This window comes from Alosa pseudoharengus, unplaced genomic scaffold (genome assembly GCF_046254945.1).
Source record: "Alosa pseudoharengus isolate Yale_2024_CS ecotype anadromous, Long Island Sound unplaced genomic scaffold, YU_APseudo_1.1 YU_APseudo_1.1_scf_5, whole genome shotgun sequence".
NCBI classification, from domain to species: domain Eukaryota; kingdom Metazoa; phylum Chordata; class Actinopteri; order Clupeiformes; family Clupeidae; genus Alosa; species Alosa pseudoharengus.
Window position 1 is genome coordinate 23,283,894 of NW_027468837.1, and position 17,435 is coordinate 23,301,328.

The 17,435-nt window shown below is 39.1% G+C and overlaps 1 protein-coding gene and 1 pseudogene across 1 annotated transcript; both read left to right on the forward strand.

Annotated features, from left to right (window-relative positions):
• The first annotated feature begins 880 nt into the window (after nt 1-880).
• On the forward strand, nt 881-13,300 carry prxl2b (peroxiredoxin like 2B). Its single transcript, XM_076267537.1, has 7 exons — nt 881-1,056; nt 1,871-2,075; nt 2,277-2,328; nt 2,690-2,753; nt 7,773-7,848; nt 8,325-8,443; nt 12,798-13,300. The coding sequence occupies exons 1-7, from the start codon at nt 994-996 to the stop codon at nt 12,822-12,824; spliced, it is 606 nt and encodes a 201-aa protein (XP_076123652.1). The 5' UTR covers nt 881-993; the 3' UTR covers nt 12,825-13,300.
• Nucleotides 3,151-3,303, forward strand: LOC143105292 (U2 spliceosomal RNA; annotated as a pseudogene).
• Nucleotides 13,301-17,435: the final 4,135 nt, after the last annotated feature.

Below are 17,435 nucleotides of genomic sequence, written 5' to 3' on the forward strand. Positions count from 1 at the left end.
TATCAGGATCATTCAACACATTAACCAGCAATTTCTACAAAATAACCTTAGATGGCAACATTAAGAATAAAATGACACATATATTCTTAATGTTGCCATCTAACAAATAGGCTATTGACTATTTGTTTGACAAATAGGCTATTGACAGCAAAAAGTGCTGATTTATAGGTCAAGTTAATTGATTTAACTTGCCGTTTTCATTTAGTAAACTTTGTATTGAACTGTCAATCAAATGATCAAGTTTCCAAGGGAGATGATGTTCACTTGAGTGTGTGTAAGTTACGGGTATATCAGAAAACACTGGTTCTATAGAGGACCCTTTATCTTTTTATGGCTGGATGCTTGTCCTGAATTCAACTATGACCACCACAAAGCTCAGATGTGGAAAAAATTACAAACATAATGGTTAACTCATTTGGCCGTATCTGTTTGAGCTTCCCACATAAAGGCCTAATTTAATCCTGTGGTGTTCAGCAATAGCCTAAAGAGTAAAATACATGCCAAATCCCCTGAAGTAGTCTAGGCATAGTACAACATATCACCATTAAGATGAGTGTATGGCATTGCAGGGCAGGTGACAAGTAATGCTAACCTTTAAACCTTTAAGTACCACTCCCAGGTTCAACCTGTAAACTCAAGGACATGAGTGATTTCTGAACTCCTGCAACAATATTAAACCTCATTTCCTGTTCCACAATGTCATGTGTTTCATAAATAACATGTCAATGTCAATAATCATGATAATCTCTTTGATTGTGTAAACTGCACGCTTTGAAAATACGTTTATACAACTAGACCCGCCTTCTGGTGTGACTTTTAGTTTGTGATAGGTCCATTTCACATGCCAGTAAGGAAGTGTTTCATAGTTACATAGCAAGGGGCGAGGTTACAGATGACATAAGTTGCTAGAAACTGAGCATGTAATGAATGTATCCTACTAATGCACATTGTTTTGACATCTACCTTGGTAATCGCAGACAGACGTAACCAAAGATGGCACCTGTGGATCTTGCCAAAATAAGTTCAAATAGACTGAAAAACGCTGCGTCTGGGGAGGTAATGTAAAAAGTTTACAAATCGTTAACGTTAGCGATCAAGTTTTAACGTTTAAATTCACAGCTCCATGAAGCAAATAAATCGGTTTTGTTGTTAGTTCATATATATTGGAAATGTTTTGTAGAAGGATGCACACAACTTGATTAAATATCTTCATATGTCATTTGCTTCCTCATGTGACACTGCGAATGAAAGCTATAGCCAACGTTGTTAGGCGCAGGACTATCTTCGCTCAATTCTGGCAGCCTATATAATTCACCACTATTATGTAGTTGTCTTCAGTTTAGTTCACTAGTAAATACTCATCCCCATGGGGGACAGTGTGCATTAGGGTCTCATTAGCGTTCTGTGTATCAAGATAACATGCTGAGAGTAATTGATGGAACCAACATAGACACTGAATAAGGCGCGTAATTGCTGTACATTTGAGTAAATTAGGCTAGTCTTGTAGGTGGCAGGTTATGGTGAATTAATCTAGTATTCGTGCAGTCTGTTTTGTTCAGTCTCCTTGGTGTCTATAGTAACATGGTGCTTTTGTTGCATTAGGCTATGTATATAAGTCTGAGTTGAGAGGTTTGTTTCAAGCCTCAGCCTAGTATTGGTTGTTTGAAAATGTACTCATAATACTAGTGATTGTTGGAGATCCTGACACACCATTTTAACCATATGCGATCAAGGAAATGTTCATTATTCTGGAATCTAAAGGCTACTGTCTAATTGCCTAATTTGTTGATCTTGATATGATGGGCCTCAGGGATACCAAAGAGGGACCCTAGTATCAGACATCTTCGGTGACACCTTCTTTGTGTCTTAGAATGTGGAACTGGGGTCACTGTGGCGGGAGCAGGCTGTCGTGCTGTTTTTTCTGCGGCGGTTTGGCTGTCAGATCTGCAGGTGGACTGCCTCAGAGGTCAGCAAGTTGGAGCCGAGCTTGAAGGCTAACGGAGTGGCCCTGGTAGGTGTAGGGCCTGAGGAGATTGGGGTTGAAGAGTTTAAGGCGGGAGGCTTCTTCAAGGGAGGTGAGCACTACTCTCTTCAAATCATCAGTCATGATTACAAAAACAGTGGTTTACACACCCTGCCTTTTGACACACTGGTGGAGGGAAGCCTATGAGATGTCATACAACAGATAGCCTTGGTTGGTTGCCTTTGCACACCAAGGCAAATACCAGAAGGCAAGCATTTTTTTTTATGTATTTTCCATTATGTTTTTCTTGCAGATGTGTACATAGACGAGAAGAAAAAAAGCTACAAGGACCTTGGTTTCAAAAGGTTAATGTTTGTTTTTGACACAGAAGCCTACTTTATTATGGTCCTCATTTTTGTAATTTATTTTACTCTCTTAAGTATTGTTCTAACACAATCTGCATAACAACATGTATTACATGAGATATTTTTTCCTCTTTGAGCATAAAGAATGTTTACTGAATACATTTTGGCTGTAGAGTAGGCTGTTAACATTAGCAAAGTCTATATAAATAACCATGTAACTTAGAATCATCCACAATGATGCATAAGGACGCTGTTTGTACCATGTAATTGTTTAAAATGTCAAATAATCTTCACACACAAATGAGTGTTGAGTGTTTTGATTAAGTAATTTATAAAGACATTTATTTATTCTGCCATGTAGATACAATGCCCTAAGTGTGGTTCCAGCTGCCATGGGAAAGAAAGTGCGAGAAGTCTCTTCAAAGGTAAACTGGAAATGTCACCTGTTCATTTGAGCTCTGCAGGGCTCAGATGGTCAGGGCTGTGTCAATAAATTGGTGTGAGGTCCTAGTGGGGCAGTGCCAAACATACAGGAGAGATTAAAAGAACTGTGATGGCAGCTAATCTGTTGATATCAAGTGTTGACACTTGTTTGGCTCTCAAACTGTTAGGCTAAATTTAACAATCTACAGTTGCAAATTAATTGTTACAACCACCAGGCTCGTTTGTGGTGGATTAACATGAGGGAGACCACACGTGGATAAAGGGTTAAAGATATGGGTTAAAGATATTTATTAAATTAAATTTATTAAATTAAATATGCACTGAAAATATGTAGTGCAGTCAGGATGTGAGATGGTAAGAAAATAAAGGTGTGGTGTAATCGCTTCTCGGCCTTTTGGCTAAGATCAAGTGTAGTATCTGTTGTTATCAGTTTAATATCTGATACGTCCTCTATCCAACTTTAGGGGCATCCGTGGCCTACTGGTTAGGGCTTCGGACTTGTAACCAGAGGGTTGCCGGTTCGAACCCCGACCAGTAGGAACAGCTGAAGTGCCCTTGAGCAAGGCACCTAACTCCTCACTGTGTGCTTCACCTCACTGTGTGTTCACTGTGTGCTGAGTGTGTTTCACTAATTCATGGATTGGGAGACCAAATTTCCCTCATGGGACTCAAAAGAGTATATATATTTATATTTATTACACGGCTCTTCAGAGTGCTGCAGAAAGTTCCATTCAGAGTCCCCTCAGGTCGAAGCAAAACCCCTCCGCTGCGCGTCGGGGTTCTGTTCTAACTGTCGGGACTTATTTTCTGATAATTACCGGCGGACAATACATTATCCCTTACATAAATCAGAGTAATGTGGATAATCCAAACAAAAGACATGCAACACATGGTCTGATGGAGAGAGAGAGGGAACAACTGCGCAGCCACCAAGTAGACCTTTATACTTCCAGCCGCGCAATTAGGATGAGGTACACCTGCCCACTAAGCTACACCCCTAAAAGACAGACATGAGAGCAAAGCAGACAGGCACAGGAAGGGTCGTAACATAATGCAACTTTAACCCCAAAACAGAAAAAGTTGGGACGTTGTGTAAAATGTGAATAAAAACAGAATGTAATAATCTGCAAATCTCTTAAACTCATATTTAGTTGCAAAAAGGACACAGACAACATATCAAATGTTAAAAATGACAAATTTGACTATTTCATGGAAAATATATGTTATTTTTGAATTTGATACCAGCAACATGTTTTTTTTTTTTTTAAATTGGGATGGGATAACAAAATGCTGGAAAAGTTGTGTAATGATAAAGAAAGCAAAAGGAAGAATGTTTCACAACTAATTAGGGTAACTGGCAACATGATTGGGTATGAAAAAGAGCATCCCAGAGAAGCAGGGTCTCTTAGAATAAAGATGTAGGGGTATTCATCACTCTGTAAACCTGTGTGCACAAATGATGAAACAATGTAATTTCTTCTTAATATGAAATTGTGAAATCTTTGCAAACAAGGGAAAGAGCTGAAAAACAAATTGGATGGCCGTGGTCTTTCGGACCCCAGATGGCACTGCATCAAAACCAGACCTGTCATTGTATGGGCTCAGGAAAACCTCTCATAACCTTTGTCTATATGCACATATTACCGGCCTCCAAGTCTAGGGGAGCTTGGGGCACGGCACAACCACATTCCCTTGCTTGATCTTAAAACATAAAGAGAACGGACAAGGCAAGGTTCAGGTGTTGCACACTGGCATTCCATTTATTAGTTAAAATACTTTAAGCATAAATACTTAAATATTCAAACATGTCCAACGATGTTCAGACACACTCAACATTAAATATAAATACTTAACTATTCAAACATGTTTAACAATGTTCAGACACACTCAACATTAAATCGATTAACACACACATTTAACACATTAACATCTTTCATAAGAATATAGTGGTGAGAATAAACACAACATTTAGCAAACAATTCATTCCTTTGTAACCTCACCAAAAAGCCATGGCGTGGCAAACAAACATTTGCTTGAATCAACATTTACTTCAATTTAATAAGAATCATATCAGGATCATTCAACACATTAACCAGCAATTTCTACAAAATTAGAGGTGTGACTTTCGAAACCGACGTCTCGAATCAGTGTCGAGGCTTCGAAGCACAAGTGTTTCGAAACACTGCTTCGAACCGTGGTTCAAAACAGCCATGTCATGTGAGCACTGCTTCGAAACATTGTTCAAAATCCCCATGTCATGTGACCAAAGTTAAGTGAACCTTCGGTGCATTTCACCGGTGTCGGCAGGCGTGCCCGCGCGTTCAATTAACAGTGTAGCTTTCTCTTAAGCAATAACAATGATGGTGTAGTGGTTAGTGAGGGTGTTTTTTGCACAGTAGCCCAGGCAGCTGAAATGTGGTTCGATCCCCGTTTGATTTGTAAGGTATTGTTTCAGATCGTATCTGTTTATATGTTTTCTTACTTCATCATTAACCACACAGTTTCAAGTAAACTCTCAGAATGGTCAAACATTTTTGTCCCTTGATATTGCCTATCAAAGGATGCCTAATTTGGAACCAGGGTCTCAGGATTTCACCATGTTTGTGGTGGCCACTCCTTAATTTAATTGAATCCATGCATAACTCTACTTAATGCCCCATTAACAGTGTCCCATTAACATATGGGTCTATGTTTAACTGTGTTTAGCCATTATCTGGTTTGTGGTTGACAGTGGATCTTTGTCTAGTCTTGTGGTTATTTTGGGGGATTGAATTTCACATGGCTGATAAATAGGTTTTTTTTGTCTTTTGTATATGTGGAACTCTTAAGTTACAACTGCCAAAGGATGAATTTGCTTTAATTGTCCACGTTAAATATGAAATAATCGACACCACAGATGTAGATGCATGTCAGGGCTAAGTTGGCTTACTGTCGTGACAGCAGAGATTGTTTATTTAAGGGACAAAAGTTTTTATAAGAAGAAAGTGATTTAGAGAACACATAGTGGCAGCAATAAGTTTCTCTTTATTGTGACTTCATGTGGTCTCCCATCCAGTAATTGACCAATGGCATGACCGCTTAGCTTTTGACAAAGACTGAACACAGGTAACACAGCGAGCCACGAACTTTAAAGACTACACCTCCAATACGAAGCATTTGACAGATTTGTTTCACCCTAAACAGCTCTGAGGTGTCGGAATTGTTTCAAAGCTTCGGAACAATTCGTCACAATTGCTTCGAACGTTTCAGTGTTTCATAAAGCCTCGCTTTGCCCATCCCTATACAAAATAACCTTAGATGGCAACATTAAGAGTAAAATGACACATACCTTAATTTAAAACATAAAAAGAACGGACAAGGCAAGGTTCAGGTGCTGCACACTGGCATTCAAAATTCCTCATTCTCTGCCAGCTATATGGTACCTGTCCCCCGTCCCTCCCTTCCAGGGTGCCATCTACAGGCCTGGAGATATTCTCCCAGACATTTTCCCTGACAGCAGACTGAATGTGTGCAATGTATGCTATGTCATGAGTGTGTTAATACTAAAACATACAAACTTTTAATGGACAATATAAGAATTAAAAATGTTACCACAGAAACACACAAAACATTTCCCCTCTGGACCCCCAAGACACAGTTTAATACTCAATTCAAAAACTGCAGCCAAAATTGTAACAGCTAAAATTCTATTGAGATATGATACAGAAAATACCATGTCTTATCTAGGCCTGAGCTTGTTTAAAATGGACTGAGGTAACATGGAAAAAGCTCCTGTGGTTAGACCAATCAAGGTTTGCCATTCTTTTTGGAAATCATGGAATCATCGGGGCTAAACAACCTATCCAACTTGTTTTAGTGCTCGGTTCGAAATACAGCATCTATGACGGTGGAGGAGCATTAGTGCCTACAGCATGGGCATCTTGCACATTGGCAAAGCACAATCAATTCTGAATGATGTATACAGGTTTTGAGCAACATGCTGTATAATGCCATGCAGCAATGTCTTTTCCAGGGAAGACATTGAATATTTCAGGAAAACAATACCAAAATGAATTCTGCACATATTTAAATAGTATTTCTCTATAGAGGAAGAGTCCAGGTGCTAAGATGGCCTGTCTTCAGTCCAGATTTGTCAAATTAGGTGCATCATGGAATTAAAAACATGACTAAGAATACCCCATACTGTCGAGCAACTGAAATCCTATATCAGGGAGTAATGGGACAACATTCCATTCTCAAAACTGTAGCAACTGGTCTCCTCAGTTCCTAAACATTTACAGAATTTTGTTAAATGAAGAGGTGAAGCAGCACAGTGGTAAACATGCTCCCGTCCCAATTCTTTTTAAAACACGCCCCAGCCGTGGCGCAACTGGCTGGGGCATCTGCACCGTACGCCTGCGACCTGGGTTCGATTCCCGCCCCGTGGTCCTCTCCGGATCCCACCCCGACACTCTCTCCCACTCACTTCCTGTCATTCTCTACTGTCCTGTAAATTAAAGGCATAAAAGGCCAAAAAAATATACTAAAAAAAAAACATGTTGCTGGCATCAAATTCAAAATCAATAGTCCTCATTTTCATTTTCAACATTTGATATGTTGTCTCTGTCCTTTTTGCTGCTAAATATGGGTTTACAAGACTTGTATATTATCACATTCTTATCACATTTTCTGATTTTACACAACATTCAAACTTTTTCTGTTTTCGGGTTGTAATTAGTGATCACCACAATGCTTTCTAGCATCTCTTTGTGTCTGTTGTGATTTTGTGATGATTTTGTGATGTGCCATGGTTTCCGATGATTATGCAATATTACATTACATATTATAACATATATATATATATATATATAACATTAGGTTACTAGAAAAGCATGCCTGTTTTTCATAGAAGACTGTAGCATAAAAGTTGTAATATTTATTGTAAAATGAGAGACAAGCATTACATGATATTAAAATACTTGTATCATGGGTCCTGAATAACCTGTATTCTTGCCCCATAGGCAAGTGCTGAAGGTATACAGGGAAACTTCACAGGGGATCTCCTGCAGAGTGGTGGCATGCTTATTGTGGCAAAAGGTATGTTTAAATCAATAAAAAATAAACATCATGTGATGTATTTTGAGCATCCCACCCTCTTTGAAAGCTTCAACCACTAGGGGGAAGTGTGGTGCTGGGGATCTTTTCCCAGCACCACACTGGATTAATGGGTCCTGAAGCCACTGCAGAGCAGGAAGAGGAATGCTTAAATTGAGAGCAATGCCTTGGTTATACCAAATGCCTTGGTTAACTCGATGATTTGTGGCCAATTAGTGTTTGAATGGAAAAAAAAGTTAGTTTGAATGAAAAAAAATTGTAAAAAGTTGCATTAACACAACTGAAGGATGTCAGTTAGTTGTTACTGGTTAGGGTGGTTTCTCGCCCAGTTAGTGGCTATCTCATAAAGGGGTCTGGCTATTAGGTGGCCCAGATCTGGCAGGGGAACACCAGATCAGAACCAGAATTGTTCCAGGGTCCGCCACCACTTACTTCCTGTCATCTTTCTGTGTTCTCAGGTGGTGAGAAGGTGCTTATGCACTTCATCCAGGATTCCCCAGGAGACCACGTCCCTCTGGAAGATATAGCCAAAGCCCTGGGCATCTCAGTCAGTGTGCAAGCCGGACAAAGGCCACAGGTGAGTGGCCCTACTGCATATAAGAGTCAAGAGTGCACATTCACCTTTCAGGTACTTTGATCCAAAGTTGGATCAAGTAAACATAGTATGCTTTTTGTACTAGTATGGTTTATTGATGCTAAAAAAAACGTGCAGTGACTGTGTCCGACCGTGCATTTGTTTGATATGTATTTTAAGCATTAATTGTCCTAAGATATCTAAACAGCATTTTTTCCAACTGTGTACAGTTTCTGCTGTTTCTGTTTTGGCCTACTGATGAAATGATAAAGTAAACTGAAAATCAGTAGGGTTCGCACAGTGAATTCTGGCATTGGAGCCCTATTGAGAAAGACCTTGACATGTTTTGGACGTACATTGGGTGTTTTCTTATTTTTTTGTCAGGCATATGCCAGGGTAAATACAGTTGTGCTGCAGTTTAACAGCCAATCTCACAGAAACAACAGCTTTATCTGTTTTTTTTATTACACCCGAGAATCGTATCACAGTGGGCTCGATGCCTTCTGTAAGAACACCACAACATTGTAGAAATCACTTTGACAAAATGCAGTGAATATGTCTTATGTGATGATTTGCAGTTAGGGCCGTTTATTTTCCCACCTTGTGTTGGAAAACAGAATATCACAGGAGACACAGAGTGTGTGTTTTGATAGCAGTCATTCCTTGAAACAACTTCAACAGAGATTTAACATTTAACATTTAAGAATAAGATTCACACTTAACACATAGTTTTTACTACATTAAAAAGATATGTTAATCTTGAATTTTGATAGATAGAAATGTTGCTGTATAGAAACTAGGGCCAACTGCACATGTTTCACAATGACTGTGGCAGCCTGTTAGCCTGTGATAGGCACAGAGTAACTGTCAAAATCATGCCTGGGTTTACTGTTGTGACAAACAGGAAGTCTATCAGTTTTCCATTTCCTCTTCATAGAGTGGAAGTTTGTCAAACCTAGGTTGTATATTTGAAATATTTGGGACCTTGGTTTATTTCTGGAATAGTAGTAGTAGCCTAGGTCATAGTTTCACTTCCTTGGGTTGAGGAAACGCTTGTGTAAGATTACTGAAATAACAAAAACTCTTTGCTAATTTGGTCCTCTTCACTTGTTATGTCTTCCCTGTGGTACTTATTCCACATGTCCACATGACTCAAGATGACAGATCTTAGTCTATTTACTAGAACTTAATTACTACTCTTCTTGTTCCACTCACTATATAAGGACAACTGTGGTAGAAACAATATAACTTCAAAAGCAAAGAGAAAATAAACCAAACCAAGTCAAATAAACAGTGGTAGTGTAGACAATGACTAAAGTCATTCATAAAAGCAGACATCACTGATTTGTGGCACAGACAATGGTGTTTGGGGAAGCCCCACCATTCTAAACAAATATTCCATGGGGCACTCCTCCTTTTCTTTATATACCTGAAATGGATGGTTAACAACAATGTAATGCTCATTTAAACCTTTCCCTCAGGATTGCTATTATCACAGTACAACTGCAGCCATGTTATGTCTACATATTACTGCATACTGTAGTATTTACAATGGCACACCCATCTCTTTGTGGTTTACTGTGTTTATTTCAGCACATAAAGCAAAGCACGGTGGCATCTGATTTCATAGGTTCCCAACATGCAAAACTCTATCTCACTTGTGTTACTTCTAGTGACCTTTCTGTAGGTCAATTACTGGCAGTAGGTTCTCTGTGTAAGGCACAGACAACAGTCCCTTTGTCTTGCCATAGAGGCTTACTGTTCATGTGGTAGTTTGGCAGTTGAGGTGAGGCCTTCCTGTCCAACTGTAAGCCAGATGTCTCTCAATACCTGCTATCCTTATGTGGGTCTTTGGTGAAGGATGTCCTGTGGACGTCTTCCATGGGCCAAGTGAAAATCTGCCACATCTTCCACTGTTTTTGTTGCTCACAAGGAAGTGCTTAGAGTTGGTTGATGGTTGCAGCAGCAGCAGCAACAACAACAACAACAGTAATACCTTCACATTGCGTCTTTCACAAGTGCTGAAGGACCTGCCACTAAGGCGGAGCAAGGGGTCTGGAGCTCATTGAGATGTAGAGGAGCAAGGTTCTGTAAGGCTTTTGAAGGCTTTGTGGTAATGGATACATTTGCTGAATTGGGACGCAGCTTATGTCTTAGTCAGTTGGACTTAGACTTGTTGCACATTGGGCTCAGTGTATATCTAGATGTGTTGTTTAGTAGGTGTGTTGCCTAAGATTGGGTTGCACCATAAATAAACAGAATACTTCCACAAACTACCTGACCTGTAAGTTTCTTTGCATTGTTCCCAATTCTACTGGAAAAGGCCAGTGAGAACTGACTGAAAGCCACTATAATGTAGAGGTCAGCGAAAGTACTTCACTTCTACGTGAATAATTGTGAGTATTCTAATAGTTCTAGGAGTGTGCCATACATACCGGTAAGCAGAATCATATTGGGCTTTTCACATTTCACTATTTTCTTTTTACTCTTTCCACCTGCACACAGGAATCAGGTGGGTGGATTGGTTATTTACTATATCTGGGGGCTAACAAGAGAAGGTTTTTGATGTCAGATAGGGTCACACTCTGAGAACAGTGTACCAGTAGGTGTTTTTCTCAGATGGAAAGTTTAGCCCCAACTAGCCCCGATTTTATGGGATATTTCCGCAGGTCAACTGGCAATGGGATGTAGGATATGTCTTTTGTTGTTGGCAGGATAATGGTTTACAGGGCTACATTAGGGTTTCAGCCGAGGAGTAGACTCTTAGCAGTCATATTCACCATATTTATTTGCTTCGTTTGAAACATTCAACAGTCAGATTCCAAAATGTTTTTACTGGCATAACGTTAGTCCAAACAGTATTTCATTTTTTTTTTCTTATTCCATTTTATTGAAATTATTCTCTCTATCCAGGGATGATTTAGGATGTTCACAGAGAAGTCCTGATGGGCTCTTAAATCTGTTTGATTTAGTTTGATTTAAGTAAAAGGGGAGGAAGCATTCTTGACTCAAGGGGATAAATATATTTCTGAACCCTCTGCTGCCAAGAAAAGCGATACAATAACAGCCCATTTCTGTTCTATTAAACCTAACAGAGAAGCGGTTGAATAACAAGGATTATTATACGGCTCTTCACAATGCAAGTAGAATGCTCCATTGACTTGAATGGGATTTCCGAAAAGTTCTAGCGGTCATTATTTCTTGGGAAAGGACCTCTGAAAACAAGAATGACCGCTGTCAATGGCAACGGAGTTTGCGCTTGGAACTTCATTCAAAAGTGAAAGCAGACGGTTGATCAGCTGTGTTCTAAAGAATGTTTGATTCAAGTTCAGCGTGTGTTGCGAACTATTTGTTTCTCAGCAAAAGCCACGACGAAACGGTAACAAATAAGTGTAAAGAGACATATCATGGAGTTTATTTTTTCGTTTTGGCAAGTAGCCGTATAATAAGCGGGATAATGTATAGAACGCCGGTCATTATGGGAAAATAAGTCCCTTCAGGGCGAAACCAGTTCGCCCTGTCGGGACTTATTTTCCACATAATGACCGGCGTTCTATACATTATCCCTTACGTATCTTTACGTTTCTTTACACTTTAAAGAACTCCGCACACTGCTTCTCATCCATCTTATCTCCACGCCTTCCTGCCGACCGGTTTAGAAGCAGTGAGATGTAGGGCTGCTACCCACACGTGTGTTTTGGCACCAAAGAGACATATGTTAGTAGAGCAAGCCATTATTTACAGACATCTAGAAATATTTATACTACCCATGAATGAATGAGTTGACCTTTATATAAAATCAATGCATCAAATGCCATATATTGTTATAACATACATATTATAATAGTATAATATGAAATCTCTTATGGAAGATTATAATCCAGTAATTTTTAAATTAAGCAAATTGTTCCTTGTGGTCCTATAGCTGTCTGTTTGTTGAGTGTGCTAAAAAAAAAACCCACTGGTTCCTACAGTCCTGGCTCTGTAAATGGGAAAGTGGCTCAGACTGAAGTTGAACCATGCATAATACCAGCCATTCAACACGGGGCTTCACAAGTACAGAGGGGATGAGGATAGTTTCCTTAGCTGTTGAGATCAGATATTAACAACCTTTTGCCAGAATTGCACTGACTTCATCATAAACACTACGAATGTTACCAAATACTCTGAATAGCTCTTGCACTAAGGGCTGGACAATAACCTCTTAGATAGATATTGCTAGGTGACTCTGACTGTTTTGAGTCTGACACTCAAGACTCCTGTTAATCTTCATGTTATTTTTTTCTTTTCATGAAACAAGGATGTTTGATGTCCAGAGTCTCATGTTAATCTTTTTTGTCATTTTCTTTCTTCTCAGTGCAACGATGATGTTTGCACAAGGTAGAGGACTTGAACTGCCTGGGAGAGATGAGGACCACCAGCAGAGAACTGAGTTATGGGACTCATAAATTTTTTGGCTTTTTTCTTAATATGTGACTGACATTAAGAATTTACAAAAAAAAATATTATTACAGACAATTAGATTTTTTGAGGGGAGGTATTTAATTTAAGTGCTTTTTTAATCAGAAGGATTTATTGAGTAAAGCCTATTGGAATGACCATTAACGGCAGTGTATTTTTGTACGTAGATATATCCGTAATGAATTTTCACCTCCAATCATTCAATACACATTTCTAAGGAGGCTGTGGACCAAAGAAAGATATTTTTAAAACATGAGATTCATTTTTGTTTACCTTTTATTACTTTTACTACTGACTATATTTGCTGATGTAATGAAATATGATTCCATAACTTAGTTAAATGTTGTCTGTATAACTATTAGTGTAATTAAATTACGCTTTTAAAAGTTTTACTAATTATTTGTGGCCTAAACATTTATCAGAACTTTTTTCGTGTATGTTTGTATATCTTTTCATGTATGTACATTTCATGAGAATCTGATGGAGTTGAATTCCAGGGGCCTCTTTTCTGGACTTGCCTGTAAATGTCTCTCTGTGCACTCATAGAAGAAACATATCCCCTTTCGTCCTAATGAGCATGGAGTACCTGGCTGAAGTGCTCACCTGCCCGCTCACCTCAAAGAGAGGCATGAACTCACATGGGCACAATGGTTCTGCTTGGAGAGCAGCTCTTGAGCGCAGGGGAGGTTCCTGATCAAAGCAGTAAGCAGACACATCTTTAGTCTCAAGCTCAGTGGGTGGCTGATTTAGATGTGAGGTTGGAGTTCCAGATTACGACGGCGTCTTCAATTTCATGTTATTTATTTATTTGTATGCTTTCTTTTGACTGGGCTTGATTGCAAACTCTTTCTAAAGCAGCCTTGTGCGTAATAGACACTTTTTTTGATGAAAGCAGACTGATGTAAATTTGTCTAGTGTTTGTTTCTGAAGCCTTTGAAAATGTTCAGAGGACAGAGAAAGAGAGGGCGAGAAGTATGTCAAAGGTGATATGCGTGTTACGGCAGAGTCTTAGAGATCAAGGGTTATTCCACGTATATGGTTTAGTGACAAACTTGATGAAGACAAACTCTGAGATTCTTCAGCCTGGGCCCTATTTTCAGCAAACTGTCAAGTCTAAATTTTCACTATGGATATAGATCAGGGGTCGCCGACCCGTCGATCGCGATCGACCAGATAGGGAGTCTGGAGTAAAACGTTTTTTCTTAATCATGACAGCTCTTTCATTTTCATTTATGTACCGGTAATCCATCAAGAATATCCTGTTTATTCTGTTTTAGTCCTATAAATAATAGTAAGACTTTGTCTACGACAGACTTGTTGCTCTCTGGCTCGCTAGGATGCTTGTGTGTTTGTAACCTGTCTCTGTCGTCATGTCGTTGTCAGCTTGCCTGTGGATTACTTTTTGCCTCTTTGTGGATTATATTTCATTTTTACCACACCCAATGTGACAGGTCTGGACTGCAGACAGGCCATTTTAGCACTTGGACTTCTATGGAGCCATGTTTAAATATGTGCAGATTCATTCATTTTGCCATTGTTTTCCTGAAATATATCATTTCATACATCATTCAGAATTGAGTGTGCCTTGGCAGATGTGCAAGGTGCCCATGCGCACTAATGCACCTCCATACCATAATAGATGCTGGGCTTTGTACTGAGCACTTTAGCAAGTTGGATAGTCCCTCTCCTCTCCTGGCCCAGAGGATACAGAATCCATGATTTCCAAAAAAAATGACACATTTTAATTGTGGGCCATTTTCCGCCTTACCTCAGACGATCTTAAATGACCTTAGGCTCAGATAAGGTCATCTAGGTCATTTCTGTATCATGTCTAAATACCATTTCTTCTTTATGGCAGAGTTCATCAAACTATGGTCATAGACAATGATTATCAGAAGTTTTCCTGAGCCCATACAATGATTTTCTTTACAGTAACAGGTCTGGTTTTAATGCAGTGCCATCTGAAGACCACAGCCATTCAATATGGCTTTTCAGCCTTGTCCCTTGTTTTCAAAGATTTCTCTGGATTCTCTGAATATAATTATATTATGTACTGTAGATGATGAAATTCCCAAATTATTCTCAATTCCAATTGTGTATCACCATGCATGGTTCCAGTTAACCTAATTATTTGTGGTAAAATGTTCCTTTTTTTGTTGTGTTTATCATTACACAACTTTTCCAGCATTTTGTTGCCCCCCGTCCCAACTTTTTTTAAGTCATGTTTCTGGCCTCAAGTTCAAAATGTGCTTATATTTCAAGTGGCCTATCCAGAGCTAATGTGTGAGGATGATGCCATAGTACTGATGACCCAAAAGCTTTTGTTAAACAAATTTAAATGAAGTCCATTGGTGCAATGTCCAACAGCAAAATATATGGTCAAATTTGGATAACACTGTCGATGAAATTAACATTCCAATCATCACTCACAATCAACCATGCAGATTTGCGATAGCGCTGCTTTATTCCAGGTATATTACAACAAACATTTAAAGAGTTATACACATTATATACCTGAAATCACAATATACTCAACTGTTTAGTTTTAGTGTTTTTTTTCTTCACAGATATTTTGTAGAAATGTTCAACATATAATTGCTTACTGGCCTTTACAGAAACCAGGACTGTATAGTTATATCTTTACATAATATCAATCACATCAAAATAGATATATAATGAAAATATTCATTTAATTGATAATATCTTGGCATCATTAAGAGAGATCTCAAGCACAAAAAACAGTCAGATAGGCAAGGAATAGCAGCATGGTCTGAAAATGCACTCAGGGAACACACACTGTTGAAATAAAGCAGTAAGAGAAACACATCTTACGTGTCTTACAGATCAAATCATCGCTATAAACAGCCTATAACTTGTTTCTTTGTTGTACTGAATGTGAATGTAAACAAGACTGTTTCATTTACTGTAACAAACTCTGTCCATCTTTGCACAAATTACCTTCTTAGAGAAAAGGTCTGTAGGAAGGTAGGGGATATCTACTGTACATTTGTAGAAACCAATTCCAAGAACTATGACTTGGATATGAAAAGGAAAGGTATGTTCAATGGAAATGTCTTCCTTATCTTTTAATCTCTAATTTCTTTCAAATAAAGAAAAAAAAATATCTCTGAAGCAAGATAGATCAGGCAAGTCTGAAAATATGACGATATAGGATATGCAGTTTATGTTAATATACTGTATGAAATACTGCATGAATGACTTTCTTGTACTGTACACATAAATTAGACACCTGTCCCCTAACATTCTTTGAAATGCTGCATGCATTTTTATTCTCTCTATTTTATACTCCAACAGTTTTCTTTACATACTCATGACAACGTTATTTTGTACAGAGCATTAGTTTCAATTCCAAGTGATGTCAGCCCTTGCTTGTGATAGCTCATATTTAGTCATTCTAGGTACTGTGATGAAATGATTGGATAAGCTAAATTCTACAACATCGCAGTCATAGTGCAGTTATTTCTCTATGTATGTAACAGTACTTAATGACCGTTGACAGGCTGAGAGTAGGTAGAAATAAAGCTCAAAAGACAGACATGCACATTTAAATTCATGTCTCTGTGACCAGAGATACAGTAACAGTCAGAATGAATGGCCCAAGGCATCATTTGTTTCTTTATTGGCTGCATCGCATGAGTTCTCAGAAGTACATCTCGCTATCTCTATTCTTCTAAAAACCCCTGTCTTGTGTGCACTCATCTAAATCCTATTTGATCTTTCTGTCAAAGTCCTCTCTCTCTTGCTCTCCCTCTCTCTCTCTCTCTCTCTCTCTCTCATTCCACCTCTCAACTCTTTAGTGCCGCTGTCATTACTTGTTCATCAAGCAGGGAACTAACAGCGGTGGCCATGCCTGGGGCCCTAATGAGAAGGCTATTTCCCCCGAGTCTCTGTCCTCCAGCCAGGACACCTGTTGGCTACTCATATTTACTGCCCCCCCCCCCTCCCCCCCAGCACCACCACCACCCCCCCAATCTCTGTGCAGATGATCAATTTGAGAGATAAGAAAGGGACAAACGTTCTTTTCCAGTCAAGCCACTGTCACCCAATATGCTCTCTTCAAGACCCTTTCCCTGTCTCAGCCTCAGTTTTGCCTATTCTCCCAACATCATTGCAAGGTTCCCTAGAAATTACGCTGTCGAGGTGAAGTCAGGGGATATTCCCATCTATTGACATATTGACCTCACAGTCAATAGCCATCACAAATGACTGACACACTGTTCCTACAAGAAGGAATATGAGTTGAGATCTTATGCAAGTAATCGTGTCCACATCCACAACAGGATAAAGTACAGACAAACAGTGTCTCAGAAGATATAGGAAGTAGGCTGCTAATTCAATCCAACCATATCTGTAAAAAAAATTTTTTTCAAAAAAATCATTTTGAGTCCCTTGCCAAGTCAAGAACAGCAGGTATGCCTGTCTGGGGCCACCACTGTAGTGCTGTATTAAGGTTTGACCTCTAGGGCGACAAAGGAGAGTAAACACACCTTAGAATGGGGCAGATAGAGGGCCA